Genomic DNA, 23,831 nt, shown 5'->3' with positions numbered 1-23,831 from the left:
GAAGCAAGGTGCATTATTTAAGATTTGAAGAACAAAGGTCTAACCTATTCATTTTCATGCAACTCTTGCTCAGCAGACATGCTTTTTAATGGCATAGAGCTGGTTTCCATTCAATTCTGTGGGCTGTATTGGAGGCAGTGACGTTGCAGCTACCATATTTACTTGAATCTAACACAATTCTGCATGGCCTGGCATAGGCTGCCCTTCCACATGCTGTGTGCCAGGGGGAAACAGAGCCTGAGCAGCCTCTATCAGTAAGAGCGGGTGGGAAGAAGCGGAGACTGGGGGGAAGTTGTGGGAGGAGAGGTAGAGCCTGGGGAGATGTGGGGAAAGAGGTGAAGACTTGGAGGAGTAAGGGGGAGGGACAGGGGCTGTGAGGAGCTGGGGGTGTGGTGTGCAAGTAGCAGAGGGGCAGGAAGGTTTCAGGGGGAAGAAGTGTGGGGGGGAGCACAGGGCCAGGGGGCTGCTTGATGTCCTCAGCACCTGACCCTCCCCAGCCATTGCTTTCCCTGCTGTAGCAGTGGGGCGGGAGGTGAATTCAAGACAACCCTCTGATACTTAGGGTGCCTGTACACAAGTGCGGAGGAATTCCAGCACATCAGAGCAGACTCGATAGCCCGAGTCTGCTGGAGCAGCCTCCTGCACCTCTTGTATCAGTGTCCCTGGGCTTAAAAATGGCAGGGGGAATGATTTTACTAAAGCTTGTCAAGTGGCCCGAACCGCCATTTTTAAGCCCAGGGACGCGGATACATGAGAGGTGGTGGTGCTTTTATTTTAATTTAATTTTATTCAAATTAAGGGTCCCCCCCTTCCCCCCGCACCACCACCCCTAGAGCACATGTAAAAGTGCCCTTAGATTCTATACCTGGAAAATTAAAACAAGTTTATACATTGTCCACATATAGAATCTAATTATTGAGAGAGTCGTCTTACATTTTGGGCCATCTTAGATTCAAAAAATTATGATACACTCTCTAAAATTGCTACTCCTTTGGGGAGTTATACAACTGCTCCTCTTGTCAGTATTAAAATATGTGTTTCCATGTCATCACTTCTAGATTGTATAGTCCCTAGACACACTGGAATATAAAACTGTTTTATCTGTCCTTCCTGTAATAAGCAGATTAATAGCACAGAACATTGTCAACCTGATTGAAAATTTAAGTTTGAAAATTCAAGTGTAGATACTATCTTGACTGAGTGTTATTAGAGAATTCCTGAAGCTCATTATTAAAGAAAGCTGAAGTACTTATAAAGCCTCCAGTGAGATGCAGTAAGTTTTTTTGGAGAGTGCTGGGGAGAGGTTTCTAACCAGACATGAAAGGTTCATTATGAAGCAAGGATCTGCTCCCACTAAAGTTAATGACAAAACTTTGCTTGACTTTCACAGAAAGTAGAATCAGGCCTTTAACGCCAAACATTAGAACAGAATTAAACAGGGTGAAGCAACTACGCAAAAACAGTCTGTTGCTTCCAAAGCTGATAAAAATTGCTCTTTAGAAAGACCAAAGTTAGTAATTGTTTTAGACGTAACATTTTTTTCTCTCTCCTGAATTTGTTCTTCATTGGGCTCTTTGTGTATTTACTATGGATTCACTGATGATAGCAGAATTTGAACTCTGCAACTTTGGATCTTATGACAGATCTATAGATCTTGGCTACTCAAGCAGCAAAGAGTAGTGAGTAGCACTATAAAGCAAATAACCCACTAGGGAGGGATGTGATTTTCTTTGATAGTATGCTTTATAAACTAGATGGGAATTAAACTAGATTGTCAAGTTTTGGCCCTATACACACTAACATTGCATCACAAAGCAATGATATAACCTTTTTCAGGCAGGAAGTGAAGTTTTCTGTGGCCAGCTAAGACTAGAGGGAAAGTTGAAGCTGGTAAAATGTACTAAACAAGGAATAAAGTAGAATTCACACTGTGTTCTTAAGAAATGAGTCATGCAAAAAGTTACTGGGCATTACAAGCAAAGACTCCTTTTCGTATCTCATCCTGCATGGGTGACTTCTAGAAAGGCGCTGTTCCATAATATGGTGCTTTGGATTAATGTTGACACAGGAAAAAATTGTGTCACATACTTAATCATCAAGGCACTTCCTGAAGCATTCAGTGACTTTTCAGCCTGGCATTATTTATCTTGTGAGATGTTAGCAGATCATACGCTGAAGTGATCATATGGCAGGGTGGGTTTTTGGTGATACAAAAAAAATGAGCTCATAAGATCTGTCTCACAGTCGCTACGTGCACCTAAAAACTCTGAACGCTCTATAAACAAGTTATTTTCTCATGCCAGAACTGGATGGTGAAATAATGGTAGTTTCATTTTTCCCAAAGCTGAATTTCTGAGGCACTTACCACTTCATTTTCTGTTTGCTGAATTTATGCCAAGGAACACCAGAAAACAAAACAGAAGCAACTGCATGAGAAATTCTCAGCATCCTTCCATGGCAGATTATTGGAGCGGTTTTTGTAATATCTCTTCATTTCCATATATTTTAAAGCAGCTTTGATTTTGTTTTAAATACAGGATTTAAACAATCCCTGTGTTAAAACTAAGCATGACAGTGTCTTAAAGTGCCACCATTTTCAAGCTCCGGTATCTTCTTAAGGTTGGATGTCTGACAATATTTTTTTTCCCCCTGCCCTAAATCAAGCTTTGGATGGATCAAGTCTGCTCTATGATCTTGATGGAAAGGTTTTTTTGGTTTTTTTTTAATGTCACGTTCAGCTATTGGTTACTTTATGCTGAGCTGTGGACTGTGTGGTTATTGGAAGCAGCATTAAAAGCTAAGGAGTGCCTCTGATTTCAAGAATACCTAGTGCTCTACTGTTTTAGGCACCAGGCTTATTGTAGAACACAGTTGCAACCACCCAGGATACATATCTGACCTGCAGACATCGGGGATGAACAAATCAAAACTATCCAGAGTGAAGAGATGTAAAAAATTTTGGAGGGTGAGTGAAAAATATACATTAGCTTACTAAGAAACTGTTATGGTAAAAATTAAATGTGAAGTAGAGAATGTGTTTGATGACAAATGACCAGCTGTAAGTGAGCAATCTGATCAATCTTGACAGTGTAGGATTTGATTATATATGCTTGTTGCTTTGCAAATTGATTTAATTTTAACAAATCACTTGCTAGGCACATAAAGCATACAGTTTGATCTGACGGGTATAAGAAAAGTTTTACAGAGTTTGAAACAGAAACAGCATTTGTACACAGAAAAACACTTGAAACCAAATTGATTTCTTTCATGTCCTTTCAAATTACATTTACTGGAACGTGTATATAGAAAGGTACTTTTTTTAAAGAAACTCTTTTTCCCTGAAGCTGTGTTTTAGAGCTGAGGGAGACTCATAAGAAAAGTAAAACACAGTGCAAAGTAATTTCTTAGTTTTAACTTCTTGGAGATTAGAAGAGAAGAGAACAGTCCAAATAAGAAGAGGAAAGCTTCAAAGAGAAAATGTAGGATTTCTTACCATTGTTACTGATGTATTTTAGAGATTATAAAGGGAATAAGACCATGTAGATGTATGACACACATTTCAAGCTTACATTGTTATCCAGTGCAGTGGTCAAATGAATTAAATGTTAATGTGATAGCCTATTAATCCTAAAACCTCTTGCATATCTTGTGGAGTACTGATAAAATCACAGAGACATTTTACAGATCCTTCTTTGGGCAAAAGTAGACTTAATTTGGTGCAACAAGTGAAATGGTTATATCGTGAAATGGTTATATCTGTCATGTACGCTGAATGATTTTCTCTAGTTTTGATGGAACAAATGCAGGGCAATGTTTCATTATGAGTCCATACTACAAAATAGGGATCACTTCCAGATGGCTTTGAATTAAACCTTCTGTATGTGTTGAGAATATATGAATGGATATCACTTTATGAGACTACTAAAATTAACTTGAGTAGAGTCAAGTCAATTTTATATATTAAATAATATATACAATTTCAAGGATCTGAGAGTCTGCTAATTTGTTTCAAAACTTTAAGATATAAAATTAGTCTTGATGTGAGACTTCATCAGTGGTGGGAAATGGTTGGCTTTTATGGTAATACTGTCATCTGTAAGCAAGAAAGAGTAGTTAGGGATTTTCCCTGTTTGTAATGATCTATCTTGCAATCAGAGTGATGTTCTTATTCAAAATTTTGGGTCTTTTTTAATGTATGTCACTACTTGAGTACAAATCATATTTTCAATATTATACCGTGTTTTATGTGTGCAATATAAATAACATTTTCTTGGAAATTAAAGCCTATCCAGTACACATAAGTAGCTATTATATCATATTAAATGGCATGAGATAATTACTGCTGTCAAAGCATGGCACTTATATGGGCTTAGGGAAGCGTTTATTTTAGGAAGGCAAGATGTCCTTCTTGAATAGAAATATTTTATTCACACAAAACTTTTGATGTTGTGGTGCTGAACACTTTACCTCTTTGTGTGAGCTATTTTAGGCTTTTAAGATGCCTTTGTTTTGTATATATTCTTTCTGGATCCCTAATGTTGTTGTCCTATTTTATCCCTAAGGTATGTAGCATAGTGAGGTTATGTAGTCCAAAATTTAATGCTGAAAAAAAGTTTCATTTTTGTGTGTTACTGTTTTTTTCCAACTGCAGGCAGTTCCAACAAGAAATATGTCAAAGCCTCATAGAGAGTTTTTATGGCTGGAATTAGAATATAATGGGGAGGTGTTTTACTGTACAATATATACAGTTAGAATAGCCCATAATATATTTATGCAGGAGATTATGTATCTATATAATATGGCGCACACGCCTTCATTTCACTTAACTCTGAGTCTTATCTTGTTCACTATTTATGGCCATATCAAGGTCATGATTTTCAGTAGTCTTATCATTAACATACCTAGCAATTGCTCTCCCTAATTCTTTCCATCCCATGGAACATAATAGTAAATGAAAAAGAATTCCAGGTAATTAAATCAAATCCTCAGCATTAAATAGTTTGTGAGGATGAATCAAAGTATAATTCCAGGAGGATTTTGAGGGCCTTCTTCTTGGCTGGTATAAATTAAAACCAATGGAGCTCTGATGATTTATGCAAGCTAAGGATCCAGCCTATATTGTTAATTATTATCTATTCTTTTTTAAAAATGTTTTAATAATGACTGGATTCAGAAGCTCTATATTAATATATGAAACATCAGATAACACAGTGCTTCAATAGTAACAATCTGATTTATGGATTGGGGAAACGCAGCTGGCATGTGCTGGAGGGTTTGCCCTCTGGGTGATGGGTGGGGGAGTAAATGTGGATGGGGGTGCAGTTTTAAAGTTTTGAGATGTTGTTTGGAGAGTCTTTTATATTCTTGTGGGTCTTTTATTGTAAGCTCCCCTGAGCCTGTTTGGGTAGGGCAGGTTATAAATCTAAATAATAATAATGTAACCCAGCAAAAGCCAGTGAAACTCTACTTCTATCCAGTATTCAGTGCTTACTGAAGTCCACAGGAGACCTCCTCTCTTCAGCTGACTCTCTGGTCTTCGGTTCACATAAATCTCCCAAGACTGGGAGATCTGTACACCAACAGGAAGATTTTCAAAAGTGCTCAGCAGCAAATCAGTGCGACTGAAGACATTTGCAGTACCAGGATGCTGATAATTTTTAAAAAAAATATAGCCAGAATTGTGCTTGAAACACTTGCACACAAATGGCCAAACTGAGGATGGAAAAGCGAAGTGTTTCCCAAAGGAGACATTTATCTAGAGTTAACAAGAACTTTATTTTTGCTTCTTAGAATAATTACAAATAAGGCTGAAGACTGAAGTGTTTAACTTATAAACCAAGGTGTTTTGAGGATTGTTCAGTAATATTGTTAATATGAGAGAGAGATTTCTTTAATATTTATACCAAGGTTTGAAAATAACAGGGTAAAATGTTATGAGTGTTAAAAAAGAAAAGAAAAGAAATTGTCATGGAAACACAGAAAGTTTGATATGAAAGGATATAATGGCTACTTCAGAGCCACTGAGGTCTCTTGCAGAAACCTTTATTTAGAAAATGTTTAAAGCACACATTATTTACTCAATACTGCACCCTATTGTGATCAATCAAACCTATAAGTATTTAAGGACTATTTTTAATGGATTTTTGAACCAATAGACCATAACAGCTATAAAAAAGCTATTATGAGCTGTAGCGCCACATTTTTGAAGGAGATGTGCACAGTGTAAGCATGCATTTCAAAAAAGAACCCTTATAATTTACTTTGAAAAGTATTTATGGTGGTGGGTTGAGGTAATAGCTCTTCTTCAATATTTGTTTCAAGTTACTGTCAAGGTTTCCATCATGACCCTGTATTACCCCAGGTTTATGTTTTGTTCATAAATGTGCTTTAGGTTGTAAAATGATATAGCAAGCATCTGTCTTGGAACAATCTCTCCTTTTCCTCACATTTTAGATGGGATTTAAAGGCCGTAATACAAGGGGACTGGTGCATGAGACAAAATGCATAAGAAAAAAGGGTGAAGGTATAGGACTAAGAATGAAACCATGATAAACGTCAGTTGAAGTGTTTTTTATTACAATTTACAGAGAAAATAGAGGCAGCTTGTGTGTCTAACTATTAAATAAAAACTGAAATGAATGTTTTAATATGCGTATTATATATGATTTATATGTATAAATCCCTCTAGTATACACGCATATATATCCCAATCTCTCATTCCTTAGAGCAGAAAAAAAAAAACTCTTGGAGAAGGCAGGACTGCTGTTGTAGTCTGACTTGCTCAACCCCCCTGATGAAGTGATGTGGTACCCAGTTTTCTGTCTGTGCCTCCTGTTTTAAAGGCTAAGGGAGCTGCTCCTAACTCTTAGCTGAAAAGGAATCTCCTGTAGCTCAAGCAACCAAGGCCTGTGCCTTCACTGCTGAGAAAGAGGGCTCTTGGGCAAGCTCCCCATGTGCAGCAGGGTGCATGCTGGTTTGCAGCACAAATTAAGTAGCAGGTAGTGTGCAGCTGTAAACGCTGAGGAGAAGCCTGTTGCTTCCAGCTGGTTAGGAAGTCTTCCACAGTGGCAGGAGTGCTGCAGGGACCGCTGTCCTCCATTATAGATGCTTGTCAACAGTGCAAATGGTGCATAGCTCACCTATGGACCGACCATGTTTATAGGAGGAAGTCTGTTGCACAGACCATTTACTCACAGTTCCTCTTCCTTCTGTCGGGGGGAGGCGGTCGTTAATAAGGGGCTAATGGGTAATCTAATTAAATCTCTTTTACTTACTGGGCAGGGTTATTTTTCTTTTCTCTGTTGCGCTGCCCAAGAAAATAAGAGTAAGCTGGGGCTGGAGGTCTATACTCATTTGCTTCAGTGACAAAGAGGAGGGAGCTCACGGTAGCGCTGGGAGAGCTCCTCTCTCCCTTAGCTGCAGAGACCAGCATCTGCACAGGCTGCCTCACAGGTTTGTCTGGGGCTGAAATTGCAGCTGCCTCCCTAGTGTCCATGCTCAGGGGCAGCAGCATGGAGATGGGCAAGAGGTAGCAAGTAGGGGGAGGGTTTGGGAGGAGAGGGGGTGTGCATGGGCATGAAGAGATGGGGGCTAACCTCATTGTTCCAAGGCAGAAAAAACGGGATAGGAGCAGTAGCAAAGGAGCTCTAGAGGCAAGGCATTCAGGCTTTCCCTTTGGGGAGAGTGCAGGGGGTATAAGAGTCCCCTAGCTCCACCGCTTACTGAGCCTTGGTCTTCATCGCTGTAGTATAAACTGTGCAGCTCAGGCCAGTGCTTGGGAACCCACCAGGCAATTGCAAAGCAGCACCACCTGCGTCTGGCTTGGTTGCTGGGACCAACGAGAGACAGCTGTGTCCAGAGGCCTCCACCTTGTCTGGGGGAACCATAGGCTTTGAGCAAGGACCCCCAGAAATGGGGCTACACAGGTACCTTTAGTGCTACTGATTTTACAAATCCCGATCCTATGCTGGTTTGGGGCTCTGTGCATTTTCTCTTCAGCCATCCCTGGTTTTTCAGCTATTCAGGAACCCTGCCCCGGTAATGTCAGGTGCTTAGGGCTGTTCAGAAGAGAGGTTGGTAAAGCCAGCAAGTAGGCAGTCATTTTATGTAAATGTTGAATCAGTTGTTTTTTTTTCCTTTTTCTTTTACATTAAAAACTTCAAATAGTTTAGGAAGACTAACCAGCACCATATTATGTACAAATGCATTTTGCTGCAGAGAATGACTGAGAATCAAACTTACCTTGGCTTAAAAGAATAATGCAGAGTGTTTTTAATGGTGTGTTTTTGTAGGGGGGGGTTAGTGGGTATATTTTTTGTGCTAATTATCGCTAAAGATGCCATTAGGCGCTTCCTCAAAAGAGAGGTGTTATAATCCATGAAAGATTGTTTTTACATAACCAGCTTATTTTCTACGAGTTGTGAACATGCTGGGACAAAATAGTCATGAAACCAGTTTTAGAGACTGCTGTATAATATGGATTGTAGACCTCTTATAATGGTATTACTGGGCTGTATTCTTTGCTAACATCTGGTACTTATGGCCAGAATGTGAACTCCTTAATGTATGGGTGTAAGCAATAAGAACTCCTCATGGGAGGAACTAAGGGGCTCACAATCTGATCTTCAAGGCTAGATACAGATAATCAAACAGCCTGAGGTGAGATCAATCTAAGGTATGTGGTTTTCTGTAAGCGGTGTAGTCTAGATTGGCAGTAAACAGAACATACATCCCCGCTTTGGTGGAGGGAAGGCAACTCTTAGACTGGGTTCTGCCACTGCTAAACCAGTCTGTGTCAAATTTCTATTCTGTCATGGTTATAGTTATGGTCACAGACTGGTTTCTGATTGTTCATACTGGTAAAAATGTAATATCTGTACCTGGTCTAAGTTCAGTAATATGATTTATTGTGGAATGGGTTGTTTTGACTTCTGCAGGAGTCGGTGAGTCTTGTAAGGACGAGTGAAGTCAGGGTGAAACAATTTAAATCACTTAATTTTTGTGGTTACTGTTTCACTTTGTCCTTCTACAACTTCAGACTATATTTTACAATTAACTAATGTGTAAACAATAGTGGTGAGGAGTACCGCCACTTTGTTAGGGCATCTCCTTTGAGTGTTGTCTCCTTTGAATGTTACAAAACTGCCAGGGGCAATAAGCAAAATAATATATAGCCCTGTTTTTTGCAGGCACCAAAGAAAGTAAGCAACATACTCGTATCCATGTCCTTAAGTGTTTGCTGCATCACAGGTTAAAACTGCATTATTATTAATATCTGTTCTGGGGGGAAAGGTGTTACCAAATTGATATGGCACTTTTCAGTTAGACAATTGTCTAGGATGGTTTAGATGGGGTGATCCTGCCTTGAGCAGGGGGGTGGACTAGATGACCTCCTAAAGTCCCTTCCAGTTATACTTTTTTATGATTCTAGTAAGATACGAGCACATAATGTCCACTTTTGCAATTTAAGATGAAGAACACTAAGAATTATGAACAGACGTTCTAATTTTCAAATAAAAAAAATCTCACTGGCTTTCTTTCACTGCTCTCTTTCCAGCTGATCCTCTTACTTGCTAGAATATGTAGAAAACATGCACACGTATCTCAAATCTCTCTTGCTGATACAGTGCTAATGGGTGTTTACACCCACTGTCAGCAGTGAAAGCACACTGTATAAAAAACCCAGATCTCTGATGTTTCTGTTTAACATTTCGATTATGAATGAAGAGACTGCATTTCCAAGGGGAAGTCTTCCTCAAAGTTGGTGGTGATACCCCCATTGAATTCACTAGGGTCAGGACTTGAAACCTGGAGATATTCTGCCAAATGCACCCAGTTCAAAATGTGATGTTGTACCTAAGCCAAGCTGTATGGGTTGCACAGTCAGGCAGTTCCACAGGTTTTTATTTTTATTTGGAGGAGGTGCAAGATGTTCCTAGTTCATGCATGTATTCCCTTAAATGCTATGGGGAATGAATCAGCAGCCCTGGAAACTCAAATCATCTGGAAAAGGAGCAGGGTGACCAAATGGAGCTGAAACATGTTCATTTGGTGCTCTCCAGTCAGCTGACCACCTACGAGCATAGCCTAGTCGTCTTGGCCTCTTTACTGAGACAGCCAAAGTAGGATACCTCTCTGTGATACTGGCTTTGTGCTTGGACTACACCATCCCAAGATGTCTCTTTATCAGTTTCATGTAGGGTTGTGGCTGCTTTTAAATAGATGTCATGATTTTTTTGGTTGCTCGTATCCAGGTTCATAGCTGGATTAGAGCAGCCATGCTTTGTGTCCCCATTATTACTCTCCTTCCTTTTCTTTGCCTCTGAGAAATGTGAGCAAGGGGAGAAATGGGGAAAAAATATGAAGAACAGTCTCTTCTTTCTCCTTACTTTTCTCCCTCTCAGTGTATGGCTCAGAAACTTTACAACTGTTTCAAGATGAATGTGGAATTGTAGCTATTCAGTTAATTTAGGTGTAGCTGGTCTTAAATTATGTACATTTAGCAATGATAATATTTTTGAAATGCCATAGAGACTACCTTTTAAACTTTCCTTTCAGTTCAGATATGAGAACATTAATTTGCAATGCTCTGATGATCATCTTGCTGCTAATAATTTTCCTCCTTGCTAGCTGGAGTGGAATATTTGCTATGTCCCAGAAGCACCTGTTTACCATCTCAGTTGTTTTTGCTTGGGCAATAACTAGAGCCCTTCCTGAAAGCACCAGCACTGCTAAAATGCATTGTATGAGCACTGAAATGCCGCCTGTCCTGAAATGCCTGCAGTATAAATAGGAGGGGGAAGGTGGGAAATGGGACTGAGGTACATATATAGGATAAGGCAAATGATTTGCCAAAGACCAGAAAGTAGAAACCAGCAAGAACCCAAGTCTCTTGACTCAAACCCAAGGCTCTACCCTTTGGCTCATGCTGCTTCTCAGTTAAACTGAACCTGTTTGTTATACATGGGAGGCTGTGGGCTGAGGCCCACACAGAAACTGCTATCCCTCTCTCTTCTTAGAAGGGCTATTAAGTGTGCAGCAACTGAATACTTGGGGCAGCTAAAATGAAAACTGGGATGGGAGTGTGGGTCAACAGCTAATAATGAGGTCTCTGAGGGAAGACACCAAGAGGAGCACACCCACCACAAGTCCAAGGAGCCAGTGGATGCTGCCCAGTGTTATTCTGTCTGCAGACATAAATGGAAGATGGCCCCAGTCACTGGAGGTCCCCTGGTCAGAGTCGTCTTCTTGGTCAGGTGTATAGCCAGGTTGGAAAGGGCTCAGTTAAACCAGGAAGTGGGGCTTCAGTCATACTTTAATCGTAGCGTGACTCCTGGGGAGCCAGGTAGGTGAGATCTGCAGCCTGGGTTCTGTATAGCTCAGTAAAGTTGAGCTTCTGAGTAGAGAGGTGTGGAAAGCCACAGCCCATATGCCACACTTACAGGTGCTAGGCTTAGGGGTTTGAAGTGAATGGGAAGGCACAATTTGATACAGCAATCAGTACGCTATTTTTACACATCTAGCCTGTGCTTCCTCCATCCCTTCTTCAGCTGCAAAAGTGGTGCATATGGAGTGGGGGAGGCAAAAACTTCTCTGCATACTACCTGGAACCCTCTGACCTGGACAGCCTGGCTACTTGATGATGCTTGAGCTTTAAGGCTAAGGATGGATATTACACATAGACCACTAAGTGATCAGAAACTGGCTTAAACCTAACAGAACAGAAGTTCAGTGTATGTAAACCAGTTTGAAAAATGGCTGAAACTGGTTTGAGATGAACCTGGTTGAAGGTAGTATCAGACTTAACTGATTTGGGTCAAACTGGTTTATGCAATATCTGTCCCAAACCTCTTCCTGGTTTAAGTTAAATCCTCCAGCATCCCAGATGCTTTGCTGGGCAGGGCTCTGCTGTCTGCTCCAGCCCAGCAGAGCTGGCCTTTCCCCCTGCTCCCTCACTGCAGCTCTTGCAGAGATGGCAGGTACAGCAATGTCTGCCTGGCTTCCTCCTGCTCCCCACCCTACCCTCACCACTCCCTGCTCAAGCAGGGATTCCCCCGTCCCCTCTGCCTTATGCAGACACCTCTGGGCATTAGCTAGCAGACCACATGCTGGCTACAGTCTGTGCTGTGGGAGATGAGACAAAGGTAGACAGGACAGTATCCGCTTGGGGCTGTTTGGAGGTAATCCACAGGTAGCTAGTAGGGCTGTACAAAGCTTTGGGTACTGATTTGATTCAGAGAAGATTTGGCATGATTCAGCGGCCAAATCTCTGAATTGGAATCGAATCAGGAGATCAGTAAAAAATTCCAAATTGATTCAGAGATTCGGGCAGTCCCCACTTGCTGCTAAAGGGAGCTGGCCCTGGACTCTGTGCTGTTAAGTAGGGGGAGGGGGAGCTGTAGGAAGGGGGAGGGGACCATGGGGGCACCCCTGCCAGGTGCCATCCACTGCCTGCTCCCCCAACCTCCTCTGAGCACCCCTGACCCCCACTTGCTCTCCCAGCCCCGCCCCCCCACCATGGCTGCCCTGCCTGACCCCAGCTTCTGGTTCTTTTTATTTATTTATTTTATTTATTTTTTAAAAGCCCCCACCCACCAGCTGCTGCAGTGGCCATCGGGGCCCCTGGGGGCTCATGACAGAGCCCCCCCACACAACGTGGGACAGTGGGGGCAACGGAGATCACCCCCCTCAACCTGGCAGCAGCTGGTTAGTGCCTGGCTTTTTTCTTTTGAAGAGCCAGGAGGCTGGGGCCAGCTGGGGCAGCCACTGACAGGCTGGGAGAGTGGGCAGGGGATGGGGCCTGTCTGATTTGGAGATTTGGCCGATTCGGCCTAATCGATTTGGGACAGTGATTCAAATCACTGAATCAAATCGCTGTCCCCCAAGTCATCCGAATCCAAAGTGAATTCTAGCCACTTCGCATTGGCCTGTAGCTAGTAATGTCCCTCTGTTCCTTCCTTGGAAATAGTTGTTGTTCAAGTTCTTCTTAAAACAAAAGGATCTCTCATTAGTATTCAGCACCCCATCAACAAACTAACAACTCCCTGTGTCACTACCTGCTGTGTAACTCAGTGCTGTCTTATCAACTCCCTGCTGGCTCCCTCCTCATCAGTGGGGAGACCTCTCGCTAATCAGAGTGTCCCGCTGGGGCCTGGCCATGTGCCCTCTCAGCTCAGCACTGTGGAAGGGATGAGAGGACTGCTCTAGCGGCCCTGGGCTTGTTGCCTGAGCCACTGTAGGCATGTGCCTGCATTTCTGGAATGAAAAGGGAAAGTCTATCCACCTCCAAATCAGTTCAAGCTTTGTAGGTTAGACTAACCTGCAAAGATTGAATCAATTCAGACTCGGGCTTTTTGAATGTCTGCCTCTAGCCTAAATGTGTAACTGTCTGATTCCAGGTGAGTGAATGGGGCAGGGTTGCTGCCTGTAGCTCTTTCGCTTCCTTCTGCCACACACCCAAATAATTGGCTTTCTAATTTAACCTGATGTGTTAGCTCATTCTTTGCGCAGTAATTGGTAGTACTGTGAGCAGATGCTGTTCCAAGGGACATGGATCCCCAGTCCCACTTGCACTCATACACACACTCACCCTTCCACTTCTGCCTTTTAGCTCAGCTCAGTAGTTCCTTCCCCTCCTGTGCGTCAGAAGAGACATTTAGCATTGCCAAGACCTTTGAGAATTTTTCTGGTGCCAGCTAGCTGCTGTGCTCTTAGTGGCCTATAGGCCTCCTAAAGGGGTCATAGCAGGTAACCACCTCATTTCTGTAGCTGTTTCCTTGCAAACTCTCTTCCCGCCCCCCACCCCCACAAGTGTAACGGCCACAGGCCTACTACCTTTAACTGTTTATTTCTCATTGCAGTATTAATTTCTGCGTACTTAGTCTGACCACACCTTAACCCTTCATCCATAATACAGATGACCCATATTATTCTAGTCTAAAAGATACATTTGAATTAAATATCTTTTTCGTGGTATACATGAGGTCTCCTGTTGGTGTCTCATGTGTTAACCATATGTACACATGAGTCTTTTTATGCAACTCATTTAATTTGCACGTCTCCTCTTGACAGAGGACAATTGTAGATTGCCCAAGGCCTCATGTACCTTTTAATATTAGAAGTAATTTACATCAGCAAAGAATTGTGAATGATTGCTCTAAACAGTCACCTGTAGAGCACTTCGGTTTCATCTTGCAGATACTCTGCTAAATTAAATACTGAATCTGTAGCTTTGACAGGTTACTCTTGTACAAATTTAACAGACTTTAACTGTAATAGACGTTCATGCAAGTGAACCCTCCCCTGGAAGAAGAGTTTAGACCTGCAGCAGTTAGGCCATGAGCTTCTCGACTGGTCTTCTCCTGCGGTAATGATGTCCCCTTGTACACTGAGTGACAGCAGAGGAGGATGCGAAGGTAAAAATATGCTTGACACATGCTGCTGGATATTTGCTTGGTAAACAACTGCAGCTTCCCAAGAGGTTACAAAGTGCTAGTAACAAAAATGATATATAATACAGATCCAGCACGAATAGGTTTCTGTCAGGATGTAGAGATTCACATAGCATGTAATTTTGGTAAGTATATTTGCAACTCATATGGCTTAGATAGAAATAAACAGAACTGCAACCCCTTCAGCTCGAAGAGGTCATTTCCTTACTAGTATCATTTGATCTTGTGAACGCAATGCTGTTTGCTTTAAAACGATGAGATTTTTGACATCACTGGAAAAAGAATGGGGCTTTTTATCCATTTGAGAGCGAGCAGATAAATCCTGACAGATATTTTCCCATCTGAATGACTTCATTTTTAACCTCTAAGTATCACCTGGTGGAGACTCTAGTTGTCCTCTTCAGAGTAGGCTCATTTTGGTGAGTGCTTTTGGGAGGTGATATTCCTCCTTCTCTACCACCGCAACCGTTACCAGCTCCCCATCCTCCAGCTTTCATGGACTGGGGGGAAACCCCCCTCCCCCCCATAAGCACTGTTGGACTGAGGAGTGAGAATTTCCTCCTTGCTGCAGAGCTCAACTGAGGCCTGACTTTGTTTTTTTTCATGTCCTTCTCAGACATGGAAGGCTTTTTTCCTGCTTCGTTTCCTTCTTAGTTTCACTGGTTGCCATGTAAATAGTGAGTGAGGCAAGGAGGAAGAAAAATCTGCCCCTTCACCCAGGCTGCTTGCTTTAATATCTGCAGGCAGGTACAAAGAGTTTTTCTTACAATCTTCAGGCAGAGCTAATGGGGACCATTCATATTATCAGCTCTTTGAAAAGCAAAGCTGTTACAGAATGTAATGGGTGACAGCTGGGGCCTGCTGAGGTCAACAGCCCGGCTTTACTGGTAGAAAACCCAAGAGGCAGCTTTGCAAGCGCAGGGAGGAGGGGCCTGTAGGATGCTGCACCGTATCTGGCATAACTCATTCAGCCGCACAGATTCTGAAAGGGAAAAATGACCTTTCTGTGTTCACTTCTGTTCCCAACCAGCTGGAAAAGTGGCATTTGTTAATGAGAACTCTTGTACCCATTCCAAAGTTTCATGCCAAAGTATCTGTTTATGCTGAAGTGCCCCTGTTCTGTCCATGTATTTGAATACCTGAGCTGTGCTAAGAGTTAACCTGCATCCCTTGTAAAAAGGTGCTCAACCTGCAGAGGTCGAGACCCATCTGCAGCTGGTTGGGCGCGAAGACTCTGCCTGGCTGGAAGGTTGGGGACCACTTGCACGTGATGACCAGTAAGTGAGGGTGGCCCTACAGAGGGTTTAGTGCTCCAGGAGCAGAGGGCAAGGGAGAAGCACGGAGCTTGGATTGCCCCTTTCAGTCTGATGAAAGACCATGGATTTTGGTTTAGTTTATTTGCTTGTTTGCTTTGTTTGTTGTGGGGACAAGGTCATCCTGTGTAAAATAAATTTTCTGGAAGGCAGAAGTCAGAGCTGACTGGTCTTGATAAGGGAGCTGTTTGAAAGACTTGCTTACACCCTTCAGGGACAAGTGGTTCACTTATACCATTGAGGGACTACAGAAATACAGAGCGGGAAACAAGATGGCATTCAAGTCCACTGGCCTGGCCTGCTTAGTTGACACCACCCAGGTGGGGACCTTGATATATTTCAGCACTCTATAGGTGCTCATCTTACGCAGCGATGCCACAAAGCTGGCCGTAGCTGTCGTTTGGGGATTGCCTTCATTTTAGCAGAAAAAGCAAGGACAGAACAGGACAGGGATGCAGTGACTGTACAATTCTGGTCCTCTTCAGCCCCATCCAGCTCAGGCCTAAGTCAAATACCAAATGAAAAATGGCTCGTGTTAGAACAAGCCATTATTTTATTTTGTATTTAACTTGGACTACACTTACTTCTTCCCCAGGCCTGAGGAAGGGCACTTCATGCCTAGAAGCTTGACTGATATATCTCCCAAATGTACAGTAAGCTCAGTAAAGGTATCAACAAGAAAATCCCTTGCTTCTTTTGCATTTTCTGCACCATCACAGCTACAGCAACTCTCCAAACCTACTATATTTATTGGGATATCGGTGTCTGTACAATCTCCTATATTATAGATATTTTGCATGGTTCATCTACATGGTTCAGTCGTCAGCAGTCCCTCTGAGTCAAGGATGACATCCATCAGCTTGATGGGTCCTCAGGTGACTGAGGAACCTGATTCTGGGTGCCCCCATTGCCGAAGAATGGGTGTATGTTGTTGTGCGGGGAGTGGGATTTGCAGGCCCGGGCTGGTCACCTTCTCCTTCCTCTGCCACTGCTGTACCACCTCGGTATCAAGTCGTTGGGCCTCCAAGTGGTGCATGCCTTGGTGGACCAGGTGGCGCCACACCGAATGGACCGGTGTGTAGGGCACAACAAGCATTTGCACTCATTGCCCAAAGACAGGCATCCTGGGTACAAAGACTGCGCAATGTCCACTCCAACGTTTAGTGGCAAAATGCTATAATAAATTGGACAAATCTTGGCTGATAAATCCCTTTGTGGTAGGAACACCTTTTGTGGTATTTGTACAGCTTCCTGCACAATAGGCTCAGCCTCTAGAAGCAATTGCAGTACAATAAGGAGCAGCTCCCTTTTTGCTGTTTAAAAGCCTACAGAGTCCTAAGGAACTTAGGAGCACAAGTGCTATTAAACTTATGCTCCTAGATCTTTTAAAATGTTCTTCAAAGATTCCTTCCAAAGCTATCACTCTCAGTACAAGAGAAACTGGAAGAAATTGTCATGGCAGCCTAACTAGGGTGGGGCAAGAAGAGCACCAGTCCTGAGGGCCAATGTGGGGCCATGATCAATGACAATCCCTCAATTTGGGAATGATCTCTCCCCCAGTCCTCTGCCACCATAGGCAAAGCCCTGCAGATCCCAGCCATAGGAGCTGGGCAGATGCAGACCCCACACTCAGCAGTGTATCCGGAGTGCAGGGTGGCATGGCACTCCCTCCCTTTTGCTGTGGGAGGCACAACTGGGTGCCTGGGGCAGCAGGAGGGGCCCCAGGGTCCTGCTCAAGCCGCACTGCTCCAGGAACAGACTTAGCAGTAACAGTTGCTGCCCAAAGAAAGCCCTATCAGGCCAGACTCTTCCCTCCATTTTCCCCCTCCCTCCTGTCCCTAACTCCTCAGCAGTCAGCATAATTCCTCCCCCTTTGCCCCAGGCACTGGAAGAGATTGCTATGCCTCTGTTTTATGACTCGCATTATTCTGGAGGTCAGAACAAATGATCCAGTGGTATCTTCACTTTATATGCATGTCCCATATATCTCAAAATGTGAGTCCTCATTATGGTCTGTCTAGGATGGTGCCCATTGCTGTAGGGTCAGTGTGCTTCACAGAATAAATGGGAGTATGCTGTATTTCAGCTTTAACTGTCAGGTTTCATGTTAATTGAGGGAGCCTTCAGGAGTAGGTTTCCTAAAAAAAGCAAGAAAAGTGGCATTTTCTGCAGCTAACTCCTGTCTCGCTTCGCAGAGGTGCTGCTCAGAAGTGTGACAGAATCCCTGCTTTCCACTTCAATCATGTTTCCAGTCATATCTGCCAAAATCCCTTGCTTGTCTAGAAAGTGTGGCTTTAATGTCCTGTGTTATTTGGAAGAAGTTTTGGTTTATTTTAGAAAAAGTATAAAATAATAAAAGGCAGCTGAGATTTCTTTTTAAAAGAAACTCGGCTGTCTCCCTAGAATTGTTGAACTTGTGGGACCTCATGATTTCTTGATAGTGCAGATTCTTCTGTGGTGATCTTTTCCCTGCTTATTGTGAACTTGCTGTTTGTGGTTTTGTTCCTGTTCAGGTTATATACCTCTTCTTGGTTTTGCACAAGGAGAAAGATGACAAATGTGACAGTTCAGGTTGGTGGAGACCAGCTGGTTAGGTTATCTAGTACCTTCCCTTAAATATAATGGAAACTTACTTAGTACTTTTCTAGGATCTCGGGCAGTTTAGTTGTTTATGGCTGATTTTGCAATGGCTTGTGCATCTGTTTAGCTGTGTAATTCCACTAGGTTAAGCTGCTGCTTCCTTCCACTCCCTCTGCCCTCCGCTCTGGCGCCACATGGTTCTCGGCTGCAGCCCAGCCCTTAGGAGTGGGGTGATCACCTGCAGTCCTCCCCTGCTTCCCCCCGCACCTTTTTATTTGAATTTCCCTCTCAGGCAGAGAGAGGCGGGAACAGCCACAGGGGCCCAGCCCAGAAGCCTCTGCTAGGAAGAGGCTTCTGGCTAGGAGTGGTGGGGGAGAGCTGGGTTTGCAGGGGCTGGGTGGGTCTTGCTGCTGCAGCTGCTGGGTCCTGCTGTCAGCTCCCCCTGGGTCCTACAGCAAAAGTAACAGAAGCCAGCAGCTAGATAGAATACCTGGCAGGCCAAATTCGGCCCCGGGGCTGTATTTTGCCCACCCCTACTCTAGCAGCTTCCTTTCCTTTATATTTATGCCACTTTGTAATTATAATTTTTTTTTTCTGTGTATAGGTGGCATAATGAAATATTTGTTCTCTGTTTGGCTTCTGGCTTATGTGCTGTGTCCAAGAAGCAGAGCTTGGGGTTTCTGCACAAGGACAGGGATCTGTGATTCATTAAACTCTCAGAGGCTCTTGCCTCCATCTTTGCTCAGTTGGGATTTGTATAATAGTGGCTCCATCTTTGCTCAGTTGGGATTTGTATAATAGTGGCTCCAGCTTTGCTCAGTTGGGATTTGTATAATAGTGGATCCTCTTCTATTACAGAGTGATCAAATGCCGACAGATATGTAGGATTCCCTGACGAGCTCAGTATCAAATCCTTGTCCCTATATTCTTTTCTGCAGAACTGCATGGGTTCCATAGCATTTCTGTCTTGCTCTTCAGGGAGAAAGCAGGATTAACCCACTGGGGTCTACACTCTTGGAATGCCTGTTGCCTGTGATCATTTTCTTTCTTTGTCCATCTCTTAAATGATTTGCTGTCTGCATATTGCCTTGCAGTGAAAGAACGAAATAGCTCAAGCCCTAGATTGCTTTGTGAAATCTCAGCAGTTGGTCAGTTCTGCAGTATTCTGCCCAGAACTTAATGCAGTATTCCTGGATCGATGGTGGATCTCTAGAATTCTGTGATAAAACGTCCATTGACTTCTGTGCACCAAGCACTTAACATATGATATGTTAATACCAGTGTTGTGTAAAAAGGAATTTTACCTTCCTGCTTTATGCATAAAACCTGTAAATATGTAGTTCAAAATCCTACTGGCTTTCTTCCTGCTACATCACATTAGAGCCTTAAAGTGCATCTACACAGGAATATCAGTGTGACCCAATAAACTCTGGCACACTTTGTGCTGGAGTTTATTGCTCCCAGGCACATGCATCCAGGACTGTGGTACACTGACCTGAGGCAGCGCAGACCCAGCTGGCAGGAGGGACTGGGGGGGTCGGCCTGCCAGCCTAGGGCTCTTCTTGCCTGGCTCACGGTGCTATGGAGGGGCTGGTTGGGACGAGGGTGCTACGGAGCAGGGGTAGCTGGCGGACAGATTTGCACTGTAGCACCCACATGCCCCAGCCAGCCCCAGTCACTGCCTACACATGCATTGTGGCAGAGTTATTTACTCTGTTGTAAAATAGTACTTATGTCGGGCAATACTATCCTAGAGTGTGTTAATTAGTTTACTAATTAACTTCAACCTAACAGCAATGCATGTATAGACCGATGATACTGTACTGTAGAGCTAATTGGGCAACTCTGCAGTAAGGCTCTCGTGTAGGTGTGCCCTTAGGCTATAAGCAGACATCTCATTTCTTATGGCTCTGGCTGTGCCATGACTTGTCCCAGAATGGAGAAGTCACAGGATTGGCATATCTACATGTTGCCCTTTCAAGCAGGGTTAGAGTGGCCAAATGCACTGCTGCTCTTCTACCAGGAGATGGCCTGACAGAACGCATCCCAGCATGCTTGGTGTTGGTCGAGAGTCTGTAGTTTTCCCAGACTCTGTCAGCACTGAGCAAACTAGCCATTGGTTGTTCAGAATGTGTGTGGTGAAATTTTCAGTGGAACCTGGCTCTGATGCTGGTCTTAGATGGGTGGCAAGCAAGTTGCTGTACAAAGCAATTGATAGGTGGGGCTGGCCACTGGGACCTGACAACCTCCGGGCAGTAGAGTTATGCGGTCAGGGCCAAAGTAGCCACACAGAGTCTGGGGCCAAAGCAGTACATTATGGGAATCCCAAAGGACATGCCTGGAGGATGCTTATTGGACAAACCTTCTTGGGGCTTGTGCTGCAGCAAGCGCAATGAATGTCCAAATGCCCATATTTGTCCCAAGACAAAGCATTTCTCCATCAACAAGGGTGACATCTGTTCGTACCCATAGTTTGCACTGTGAACTTGCACAAGTTCTGCAGCAGTGTTTCCTAAATTTCTCTTTCCATGTACATGTAGAGTAACAAAAGTGATCAGAGGGTTAGAATGATTAGCATATGGTGAAAGGTTCAAACATCTAAATAGCACAAAGTTGTTTGGATGAGCGATGATGGGGGAGAGGGCAGGTCTGGAAGAGTGTGTCACTGTTTGAAGGATGTAAACAAGGAAAGAGAAAAGATTTATCGTGGTTCAGTGGAGTATAATTTAGAATAAGGGGATAAATTTTCACTTTTCTAAAAACTTTAGGATGAATATATATATATATATAAAAAAAAAAAATACTTCCTGCCTGTGAGAGATTCAACTGTAGAATAATTTCCCAAGGGAGGCAACTAAATCCCTTTTCCCATTATGTGGGAGTTTTGAAACTGAACCGGAGGAAAAGAGAGAGAGAGAGAGAGATATTTTTAAGAGAACAGTCCTGAATTAACTGTGGGGGAAGGACTGGCTTTTTCTAGGGATTTCCTGATTCTCCCAAGTTACCAAGCTCTGTCGAGGGATGCTATATTATTATGCACTAAGAACCAACTAACTACTGCAATGGATTTTGACCTCCATAAACAGCAATTCTATCCAAGTATAGGGTCTCTGCAAAGTAACTAGATAGTTGTTTATTTTTCTCATGGTACTGGGAAAAGTTGTTGTTTTCTGTTCTGAATTAAAACACCACTTTTATAAAGGAACGGGAATAAATCTAGTACAAATTGCAGCATCAGTATGGTACTGCCCGCATAACTCTGAAAGGCAATGTCTAATAGTTAGCCTCTGTGCAGTGTTTAAAGTGCAGAGCAAATGTTCATTCTTGGAATAGCCCTCTGAGGTAAGCGAGCACCAGTATCATCATTTTACAGACTAGAATATTACAACGGAGATCAGGCACCCACACTGAAAAATTTCCTTTAAAGGTAGGCAGGGAAGTCCACAGTGACTGCAGTGCAATCTGTGTTTGCTCAGGAACTCTCAAAAATGGTGGAGGGGAAAGAAGGGCGGGGGGTGACATTTAGGTCCTGCACATCAAAAAATGTTGCCCTTAGATAGTAGCCGAAATCCATACAGGAATCAATGTCAAGGCTGAGACGATGAATTTAGGAATGCTCTCTCCGTCCATTGTTCGGTCCCTTAAGACTGTTTGCTTCCGAGACGGACATGTTCACATCAAAAGATAAAAAGGTATCTCTATCGCAGTGGGTTCCTCCCACCCCCACCACCACCTTTAATGATTTTTCAAGGCTGTAGACATGTCACAACTTGGGTAAAGCTCCTCTGCTGAACACTTGCCAGATGACTGTCCCATCCCATCCTGCCCCCCATGCTGGACCTCTCAAGTTTCCCTTGGTCTGTGTAAACCACAGAATTGGTGATTTTTCTTTGCCCCTCTGCCACGCTTCCTGGGCACAAACCTACTTTCCCCTCCAGGGATGTGTGGGACCTCATGGTCCACCTGTAATATCCTCTCAGCAACATTACTGTCTTCACTGTCACTTAAGCACTCCATTCTCCAGAGTTGCAGCCTTGTGCATGTGCTAGGTTTACAGTTCCCTTTTTCAGAGCCTCTTAATTGCAGAATCAAATGGATGTGTTGGCTTTACAAAGGGCTTGGAACTAAGTCGCTTTTTGCTCTAGCTAGCAAAAAAAAAACCCTGCTCAAGCTGAAATAAGAGAGCCCCTGATTTGATTGCCCTGCCACAGTCTGCTTATCACTCTTGGGCACTCCCTGGCTCAAGGAGTCCTCTGACAAATCAGGATTTTCTCTCTCCCCCCCCCCCCCGGCAACTCTCAGCAGATGACTTCTCCTTCAAATCTCTTTCAATTGTCTAGTGAGAAATACTATTTTCTATACTTTCTAGACCCTTGTTCCAGAAAGCCCTCGGAGATGTCTTCTCAGCTGATCAGTGTTCCTTCAAGGGGGGCAATGCTCAGTTAATGTTTTTGCTCCCTGGGACTAAGTAAAGACAGTCTAAAAGCCCGAAGCTAAATTGATTCAATCTTTGCAGGTTAGTCAAAGTTGTGTAGATTGAACCAATAAGCAAATGAACAGATATTCACTTTCAATTCCAGAAATGCAGCCACTTGCCTGTAGTGGCCCAGGCCAGAAGCTGCGGGTGCTAGAGCATGGCTCCCTGCTCACCCGAGCAGATAGCTTGGGCCAAGGCTAACCAACCCACCCTGCGAGGGGGAGTTTGTGGGGCAGCTGCAAAGCACCCAAAGATGCTGGGGGACTGTGAGTCAACTTGAATCTGGAGGGGATCTGGGACAGATGTTCAATAAACTAATTTAACCTAAATCAGTTATGCCTGATACAAAATCCAGCTTATCTTAAACTGAATGTGGCCATTTTGCAAGTGGTTTATGTGCACTGAACTTCTGTTGTGCTACAGATCTGAACCAGTTTCTGATCACTTGTACTGACTTATGTGTAATATTTGTCCCTTGCATAGGAGTTCAGACTTGAGAAACTGGACAGAAACCCTCTTTGTGATGCATTTGAATGGACAAGGATCAACGTTGAATAACCTTCATTATGGTAGCCCTGTGCTGAGTGCAAACTATTTTATCGACTATGGATTTGAACTCAATGTGAAGACAAAAGCTAGACAGGTGGTAAACAATCCCCATGTTCAAAATGAAGTTTGCAGTGTGATGTAGATACTTGGAAGCCCTGGTATCAAACAGATCCCCAATCACCACATATGCAGTGACTAGGGATCTGTTATATATGTATTACTGTAGGCATGTGCATGGGGTGGGGTAACTGCTTTTCAAAGCGAACATGTATTGCTTCATTAAGAGGTATTTAAAGGATGCTTTGAATTCAGTAGACACTAAAGAGACACATTCCAGCAGTGTAAACTTGGGGGAGATGACTCTCTTGAGTGGTATCAACTCAGTGTAGGTTGGAAAACCTCTCTTTAACAGTGCCAGATCTTTTGAAGTGGAAATCTTCATGCTTTGAGGCAATGTTTGAA

The 23,831-nt window shown here is 43.3% G+C and overlaps 1 protein-coding gene across 4 annotated transcripts in view; it reads left to right on the top strand.

Moving 5' to 3' along the window:
* The window catches only part of DPP6 (dipeptidyl peptidase like 6), an 842,266-nt gene that overhangs the window by 353,974 nt on the left and 464,461 nt on the right, over positions 1 to 23,831 (top strand). The window contains exon 1 of one of the 4 annotated variants that reach the window (XM_090047679.1): positions 2,900 to 2,965. The exons of the other annotated variants lie outside the window; for them this stretch is intronic. Coding sequence (XP_089903805.1) covers positions 2,915 to 2,965 — 51 coding nt within the window. The 5' untranslated portion in view covers positions 2,900 to 2,914. Of the gene's footprint in view, positions 1 to 2,899; positions 2,966 to 23,831 lie in introns of those variants that run through there. 4 annotated transcript variants of the gene reach the window in all.

Source organism: Crocodylus siamensis, chromosome 5, assembly GCF_052110815.1.
Source record: "Crocodylus siamensis isolate JL-2025a chromosome 5, ASM5211081v1, whole genome shotgun sequence".
Lineage (NCBI taxonomy): Eukaryota > Metazoa > Chordata > Crocodylia > Crocodylidae > Crocodylus > Crocodylus siamensis.
Note: the sequence above shows the minus strand (reverse complement) of the source record. Positions and strands in the feature narration are given on the sequence as shown.